The sequence below is a fragment of the Mastomys coucha genome, unplaced genomic scaffold (genome assembly GCF_008632895.1).
Source record: "Mastomys coucha isolate ucsf_1 unplaced genomic scaffold, UCSF_Mcou_1 pScaffold15, whole genome shotgun sequence".
In the NCBI taxonomy this organism is placed as follows: Eukaryota; Metazoa; Chordata; class Mammalia; order Rodentia; family Muridae; genus Mastomys; species Mastomys coucha.
Genome location: NW_022196897.1, coordinates 97,962,120 through 97,971,632, shown reverse-complemented (window position 1 = coordinate 97,971,632; position 9,513 = coordinate 97,962,120). Strand labels below are relative to the sequence as shown.

The following is a 9,513-nucleotide window of genomic DNA, read 5'->3' as shown; positions in this document are numbered from 1 at the left end:
TATTTATAATAGCCAAAAACTGGAAACAACTAAGATGTCCCTCAACAGAGGAATGGATATAGAAATTGTAGTACATCTACACAATGGAATACTACTCAGCTATTAAAAACAATGAATTTATGAAATTCTTAGGGAAATAGATGGATCTGGAGAATATCATCCTGAGTGAGCTAACCCAATCACAAAAGAATGCACATGGTATGCATTCTCTGATAAGTGGTTATTAGCCCAGAAGTTCAGAATACAGGAAGAACAACCCACAAACCACAAGAAACTCAAGAAGAAGGAACACCAAAGTGTGGATACTTCATTCCTTCTTAAAAGGGGGAACAATATATCCATGGAAGGAGTTGCAGAGACTAGCTATAGAGCAGAGACTGAAGGAAGGGCAATCCAGCCTAATATAGCTGTCTCCTGAGAGGCTCTGACAGTACCTGAATAATACAGATGTAGAGGCTCATAGTCATCCATTGAACTGAGTACAGGTCCCCAATGAAGGAGTTAAAGAAAGGACTGAAGAAGCCGAAGGGTTTGCAGCACCTTTGGACGAATAATAATATGAACTAACTAGTACCCACAATGTTCCCAGGGACTAAACCACCAACCAAGGAGTACACATGGTGGGACTGATGGCTCTGGCAGCATGTGTATAGTAAAGAATGGCCAAGTTGGTCATCAATGGAAGGAGAGGCCCTTGGCCCTGTGCAGGTTCTATGCCCCAGTGTAGGGGAATGCCAGGGCCAGTAAGCAGGAGAGGGTGGGGTGGCGAGCAGGGGGAGAGGGGAGGGAACAGGGGTTTGTTCTTGTTGTTGTTTTTTTAGGTTTTTTTTTTTTTTTGGAGAGGAAACTAGGAAAGGAGAAATCATATGACATGTAAATAAAAAAATAATAAAAAATAATAATAATTAAAAAAAAGAAATTCAACTCTCACAGTTGTCTTAGAGGAATTTTAGCATATCTCTTGGCTTTAAATGTATTGGGTTTTTCTATTTTTGTTGTGATAAATGCATAGTTTACTTTCCTAAAAACAACTATATCAACCAACCAGACCCCCCAGAGTTCCCAAAGACCAAACCACCAACCAAAGAGTACACATGGAGTGACCCATGGCTCCAGTTGCATATGTAGCAGAGGACTGCCTCATCTGGTGTCAGTGTGAGGAGAGGGCCTTTGTCCAGTGAAGGCTTGATGCCCCGGTGTAGAGAAATGCTAGGGTGGTGAGGCTGGAGTGGACAGATGAGTGGGGGAGCACCTTCATTGAATCGGGGAGGGGAGGGGAAAGAGATTGGGGGTTTGAGGGGGGGACCAGGAAGGGAGATAACATTTGAAATTAAATAAAATACCAATAAAAAGAGAAAAAGAAAAATTAATCCATACAAAAATTTACTCTGGTTTCAAGTGTCCAGTTCAGACTCATGGAAGCCTTTTATAATGTTATGCAACCAGTACCACATTCACCTCCATAGCTCCTTCCATTTCATCAAACTAAACCCTGCCCATATCACGGTAACTCCCTGTTCTATTCCTCCCTCCCTGGTACCCCTGGCAACTGCCACTTTTCTTTCTGTCTGTATGGTTTTTACTGCCCTTGCAATCTGAGTTAAAGCTACACAGTATTTGCTTTGCATGGTTCACTTATCTCACTTAAGGAATCTGCAAGGACTACCCACTACATGGACTTAGTCTATAAGAAGCCCCTTTCTCTCTTACCCAGTTATCCACTGAGCGATACTTAGCTTGCTTCTATATCTTACAAGTTAGGAACGATGCAGCTATGAATTTGGATTGTTCAACTATCTGTCAAGGTAATCTGTAATTTTTATATAGAGAGCCAGGAATGAAATTAATGGGTGATACAAAAATTCTATATTTCTATTATTTTTTAAAAAACAACTATCCTACTTTCTGTAGTGCCTAATTTCAATTCGTTTTACTGGAACTTTTTCAATGTGGTCCACATTTTCTCTACTGAAATTTATGTTCTTCTCATTTTGTGTTTATTTGTATTTTTTGATGTAGTTGTCATCCTGCTGAGTGTACGCAGACATTCACTTTTTTACTGTTCTTGGCAGGTTGTTACCTACTTGGCAGGTTGTGGCCTTCAGAGCTGCCCCATGCTTCTGGCCAAAGGATACCCTGATGTTGGCTGGAACCCCATCGAAGGGGAACGCTACCTGTCCTTCCTGAGGTTTGCCGTCTTCGTGAACAGTGAGTCCCACGAGCTCCATGACTCTCAGACCCAGGATAGGATAATTATGACTATACACACACACACACACACACACACACACACACACACAAAAAAAAAAACCCACACACTTTCATTGCTTTCTGTCATTCAATATAATAATAGATTCTAACTGTGGTTGGCAACTGGTAAGAGAACTCCCAAGAAAAAACAGGCCAGACAAGCAAGCATCGAGGAGAGAAACTAGTGACAGATCCAGCAAGAAACTCATAGCATGGATAGGAAGTGGATGAAAAAGTGGGTGGAAAGTTAAAAAATAAACGAATAGCTATTAAAGGTAACTCAATCCCAAGGGGCAATTGCCATAACTGCCTTAAACATTATTACTCTTGGCACAAATCATCTTGTGTTTGTAATTAATTCCAGTTCTACCAAAATACTTTCATCATACCAGAATGTTGAATCAACATTATACAAGACAAGTGGACTACTCTCTTGAAAAGTACACTGCCAACCAAGATTTTGTTACAACAATAACTCACTTATAATTGCACTCCAGCTAGATTTCTCTGTTCCAGCCACTAGACCCAAGCTTCTCCGCTTCTCAGCCTTCCTAGACTGCTTTCTTCTCTCAAGGCCAGTTTTGGTATATCCTTGAATAATCTGTTTCACTTCTTCCTAGACTGCTTTCTTCTCTCAAGGCCAGTTTTGGTATATCCTTGAATAATCTGTTTCACTTCTTGTCCAAGTAATCATACTCCAGAATTAAGACAGAATTAGTATATCAGGACAGAATGAAAGATTGAGAAAGAAAAGAGAAAAAAGTAAATGGGGAGAGGAAAAGTGTTAAGAATTCAGGGTCTGAGGCTGGAGAGATTGCTCAGTGCCTAAGGGCATGGGCTGCTTTTCCAGAGAACTAGGATTTGCATCCACATGGAAGCTCCAGTCCTGAGGTATCCAATTTTCTCTTGTGACCTTTGTGGGCACCAGACATGCATGAAGTACAGATACACACATGCAGACCAAACACCACATAATAATATTTTCTAGAAGCACTATATTTGGGGCCAAGTATAGCAGCTTCTACCTTAAAAGTAACTTAACTCAGGGCCTTTTAAAGAGGAGTATATGTACACAGAGATCACTATTTTAAAAAATAAATAAATGGAGTAAAAGGAGGGAGGGAGCACTCAAGAACATAAAGAGGATAAACTTGTCCCTTTGAGATGATCAGAGAAGACATTATGAAGGAGGCAGTGTTATGGATGAACCTAAAGTGTCAAGTTTCTAGAAACAGAAGCAGGAGAGGTTAGCCAGTGAGAGGGCAGTGTGTACATGCTCTGGAGGCTAAAGCACACTGTTCTGAGTAAACTAGGATCTGCTCTAGAAGGTGGCTGTGTAGGTCACAGTGGTAGATGAGGTTTGAAAGGTAGGTAGATGGTTATAATAGGGAGAACATAAGTGACAAGCTGAACTGTTTAGCATCAGCCTTTTGTGTAAAGAAATGGGAAACCTTTTTAACAGGAAGACGGAGTGACAGGTACTACTGACAGATTCTGTCCTCAGGTTAAATAGAATTATAATGGTGAAGGTAGAGATAGATGGGAGGAAATATATTTGAAAGAGATTACAAAGAAAGAATTGTTTGTGCTGCTTCTAATGGTAGTGGTGGTGGTGGTGATGGTGGTAATGATGATGATAGTGATAGATGAATAGATGGATGGATGGATGGATGGATGGATGGATGGATGGATGGATGGATGGATAGATGGATATAAATGTGTTAAACAAAATACTAAGCTGAAATTCTTAGCTGAGAGATTTGAAGGTAGAGAGGAAAGGAATTGGGATTGAAGAAAAAAGAAAATGGCTTAGCGTAAACCACTGCTAGCTTATTTTAGATCAGATAATAAGGATGTTACTATGTGCAATACTCAGAGATGACCCTAATTTGACTATTAAGATAAGAGATCAATCAACAAATGGAAGTGGCACTTACTTCAGACCATTTGTAACTGTAATAGTTTAGATTATCTCAGAGGATTGTTACATGGGGAATTTTTTTCAAGTAATAGTTTTAAATATCTAAAGACAAAGAGTGTCTTAGTCATATTTATATGGAAGACTTCAAGATGGAAACAGAATATCTGAAGTTCAGTATCAGCTCTATCATTTATTTGCTATGTAAATATAAACAAGTTAATGAAACCTTCCAACCTCAGCCTTTTTAATGTATAAATTGGCAAAAACAATAGTGTGTATCTCAGAGTTATCTTTAAGGTATAGATGAAATAAGCCACAGAAAACTTGATTATCACAGTGTTACAAAATAAAGTAAATAACACAGCTGTGTTATTTACCATTGTTTATCATGTGTTATTTATCATTGTTTATCATGATCTCTGCAATATCTGGAGCATTTGAAATTGGATGAATAATAGACTTTTTGAGACTTCAGGGCAACATTTAAATCCTTAATATATAAAGGCATTTTAAAAGAACACTGTGGTTACTTTCCTGGCATCTGTTGAACAGAGAGATCCTCTGATTATTAGTAAAAGAGTTAGGTGATATAAAGAACCATGGTATATGATATCAATGTTCATGGTCTGTCACAGTAAATGATGGTAGATGGTGATAGATGGTGTTGTAAATGATTAAGCTGTTCAAAGTGAGTAAGTCTTAGTGAACAATGGGTGGAGGAGTTCTTTGTAGATGACAATGAATGATGGAGGAGGAGGATTTGTAGAGTATGAAGTGTTCATAGTAGTTGACAGTAAATAATGGTAGATGATACAAGAGGTTCATGTTGGGTAGTGGTGGTAAATGATGATAATGAATGATGGAAGAGTTTAAGTAAGTGACAGTGAATAATGATAGTTGATGATTTTGGAAGATGAGATATTCATAATACGTTAAGTAATAGTCAAGATGCTAGGCAATGATAGAGGTGTTCAGGGCAGGTGACACTGAGAATAGTGACAATAAATACTGTTTATTGGGATGATAGTGATAGGTCTTGGAGGATTATAATTGCATTGATGACAGGCATATGGGAAATGTCCTGAGAGTAGAAGATGATATTTGTGGTAGCAGATAGTAGGGATGTTTAGTTTAGGTTATGTTGAGTGAGAATAGGGTTTTTTTTAAACTGGTGGTGATAGTGATGCCAGAATATTGTCATTGGCATAGTGGTCATTACAGGACCTTGATCATTGTGGAAATGATCAAGGTTGGTGATGACAGACATGGTTAAAGATAGTGATTAATAATAGTGTGGATAGTAGAACATAGGGAGGATGATAAAAACTAGTAATTATTGAACATTTACCACATGCCGAACTGTTCAATATACTTTTATATACATTCATCATTAGATTATACAGTAATTCAGTCTCACAATATCTTAGTCTATTCAGGCAGTTACAATAAAATAGTACTGACTGGCTAGGTTATAAATAACATACATTTCTTTCTAAAAGATTATGGAATGAGAAGCCCAAGGTACCAACAGACTAATTATATAGGGGAAACATTTAATAAACTCTATTAATTATTGATATGACCCATCCAGCCCCTCAATAATCAAGGCAGAGTCCTATGGATTTATTTAATAATCAACTTAGCACAATTACTGGCGGCTTATCCCAAATCTATTTTTTCTAGTGCTAGACTGTCTACTTCCTAGCTGCACTACCCAAATACTTACAGTTTGAGTCTTCCCAGGTTATTTGCTCTGTCAGTCTTCAGTGGGGCATATCAATCAGGCACAGGCTCCTGGTCCATCATGTCAAATAGAGACTTTCTGTCTTCTCCATCTACCTTTATTCTCCCTAGTAATTGGCTATAGCCACTTTTATTTAACTAGTAACTTTAAATTGGGGAGCAAAGTTTCTATATCATCACTTGGTATATGTGAGGATCTGCTCATCAACCAGATCTTGGGGGACAATATTTAGCATTTGAACACATAGCAACACCAGACCAGCTCCCAACATTTCCCCCTTTTTGTCTGAATAAATGGCTCTTTCTCTTACACTAATAAATGGCATGCACTAAGAAAAATTATGAAGCAATTATGAAAACTATTAGGTAAGATTTACGTTTACAAAGTCCAGTCCACCTTTATTTGGCAACTTTGGATAGAGTATTCTATTATCGATCCCATCTTGGTGAGTTCAAAGTTGTGTACCTAAATCATCTTCTGTCGTATCTTGTGTTACTAACGTAAAACGTTTTTGGAGACCTAAAAACATCTTCTTAAATCCTAAACAACTTAAGTTTGATTGTGAGACTGTAACTATTTAGTCTTTAACCCCATCAGAGGGCTAATAAGGAATAAATATTACATGAGTATGTACGAAGTGCAGGAAGCAGGTTCCAACACTATAGTAATGACAGAGAAAGTTGGGTACCTGAACAGTCCCCCAGAATTTTTCTAAAATGTTGGAGTATCTTCAGCCTTCTAGCCCAGTACAGACCTGTATTTGTTAAGCTTGAATTATAAAGGACTCCTTACTCTGTCTTGGTAGAGCTCAGCAGTCAACTTTCCTACATCATGTTTGCCCATTTCGGACAGCATTTTGTCTACTGTTGAAGCAAGTGGCAGCTTGCCACATTTGAAGCAAACTCCATATGGAGGTTCTCCAATGCTTATCATCTTCTTTGAAGAAGACTGGGGGTACTGCCAGGAGCAGACCTTATTACTGGAAAAGATCTTTTAATAATAAAATAACTTTAAATGTCATACTAAGTATGTGTCTGAGGTTTCTGAAGACCTGATATCTATTCACAGAATATCTGAATAGGCAAACTTTGTTTGATTTTAGCTATTTACTATCTAGGCAGCATATTTAATGATAAATTAGACTAATATCTAACATGGCCATGACTGTGAGCCACCATGTGGTTGCTGGGATTTGAACTCAGGACCTTTGGAAGAGCATTCAGTGCTCTAAATGGCTGAGCCATCTCTCTAACCCTAGGATGCTCTTCTACCCACTCACCCACTCCCACATCACTGTTCTAGCATCCACTTATGCTGGAGCATCAAGCCTCCACAGGACCAAGGGCTTCCCCTCCCATTGATGTCAGATAAAGCAGTCCTCTGCTACATATGTATCTGGAGCCGTGACTCCCTCCATGTATACTCTTTGGATGGCTATTAACTTACATTTCTTAATTATCCTAAACAGTTTGTAATACCAGATTTAAAGAGGACTAGAACTTTATATTATATTAAGAATTATCTAGGCTGCTCCACTCTATGTTCATAGCAGCCTTATTTCTGATAGCCAAAAGCTGGAAAGAACCCAGATGTCCTTCAACAGAGGAATGGATATACAAAATGTGGTACATTTACACAATGGAGTACTACTCAGCTATTAAAAGTGATAAATTTATGAAATTCTTAGGCAAATGGATGTAACTAGAAAATATCATCCTGAATGAGGTAACCCAATCATAAAAGAACACATATGGTATGTACTCTCTGATAAGTGGATATTAGCCCAGAAGCTCAGAATACCCAAGATACAATTCATAGACCAGAGGAAGCTCAAGAAGAATGAAGACCATAGTATGGATACTTCAGTCCTTCCTAGAAGGGGGAACAAAATACCCATGGGAGTATTTACAGAGACAAAGTATGGAGCAGAGACTGAAGGAAATGCCATTCAGAGACTACCCCACCTGGGGATCCATCCCATATACAGCCACCAAACGCAAACTCTATTGTGGATGCCAACAAGTGCTTGCCGACAGGAGCCTGATATAGTTGTCTCCTGAGAGGCTCTACCAGTGCTTGACAAATAGAGGCTCTCAGCCAACCATTAGACTGAACACAGGGTCCCCAATGGAGGAGTTAGAGAAAGGATGCAAGGAGCTAAAAGGGTTTACAGCCCCAACGGAGGAACAACAATATGAACCAATATGTACCCCCAGAGCTCTCAGGGAGTAAACCATCAACCAAAGAGTACACATGGCAGGACTCATGGCTCCAGCCGAATATGTAGCAGAGGATGGCCTTGTTGGTCATCAGTGGGAAGAGAGGCCCTTGGTCCTGTAAAGACTCAATGCCCCAGTGTAGGGGAGTGCCAGGGCCAGGAAGCGGGAAGTGGGTGGGTTGGTAAGCAGGGGGAAGGGAGAGGAGAGAGGGATTAGGGGATTTTCGGAGGGGAAATCAGGAAAGGAGATAACATTTAAAATGTGAATAAAGAAAATATCTAATAAAAATATGTTTAAAAGAAAAGAATCATCTAGGCACAATGCCTCAATAAGCGTTGAAACAATGTATGTGTAGTATGTTGTAACAAAAACAACCTCAAATTTTGTATCAATATACAAAGATCTATAACAATATAAGATTATTTGCTGTACTAGGGTAGAAAGTCCCAGACTCCATGAAAGCAATAGGCTCCACTGGTGATGACTTTAGCCAACATATCCAACAAAGGGGAGAGACAACCAGTAGAGACTACCTCCAATAGGTAGGCATGGTCCCCAGTTGAGGGATGGGGCCACCCAGGCACCTTGAAATTTTTAACCCAGAAATGTTCCTGTCCAAAGGGAAGATGGGGAGAAAAATGGAACAGAGACTGAGAGAAACAGCAAACCAGAGACCGCCCTACATAGGGATCCATCCCATCTGCAGACACCAGACGCCCAAACTATTACTGACACCAAGAAGTACTTGCCAATAGGAAGTACAGCCTAGTATGACTGTTCCCTGAGAGGTTCTACCAACATCTGACCAGTACAGATGCAGATACTCACAGCCAAGCATCAAACTGAGCCCAGGGACCCCAATGAAAGATCTAGGGGAAGGACTGAAGGGACAGAAGGGGATTACAATCCCATAGGGAGAACAATATCAGAAAATTGGATCACCCAGAGCTCCCAGGGACTAAACCACCATCCAAAGAGTATACATGGAGGGAGTCATGGCTCCAGATACATATGTAGCAGATGATTGCTTTATCTGACATCAATGGGAGGGGAGACCCTTGGTCCTGTGGAGGCTTGATACCTCAGCATAGATGGATGCTAGAACAATGATGTGGGAGTGAGTGAGTGGGTAGAAGAGCACCCTAGGGTTGGGGAGATGGCTCAGCCATTTAAAGCACTGACTGCTCTTCCAAAGGTCCTGAGTTCAAATCCAAGCAACCACATGGTGGCTCACAACCATCCATAATGAGATTTGTCTCCTTCTTCTGAAGTGTCTAAAGACAGCTACAGTGTACTTGCATATAATAAATAAATCTTTGAAGAAGAAGAAGAGGAAGAAGAGGAAGAAGGAGGAGGAGGAGGAGGAGGAGGAAGAAGAA

The 9,513-nt window shown here is 39.7% G+C and overlaps 1 protein-coding gene across 9 annotated transcripts in view; it reads left to right on the top strand.

Annotated features, from left to right (window-relative positions):
* Nucleotides 1-9,513, top strand: part of Ryr3 (ryanodine receptor 3) — a 538,051-nt gene that overhangs the window by 383,888 nt on the left and 144,650 nt on the right. For all 9 annotated transcript variants that reach the window (XM_031371354.1, XM_031371356.1, XM_031371353.1 and 6 more), the window contains one exon: nt 2,073-2,208. In XM_031371354.1, the coding sequence (XP_031227214.1) occupies nt 2,073-2,208 (136 nt within the window). The remainder of the gene's footprint in view (nt 1-2,072; nt 2,209-9,513) is intronic.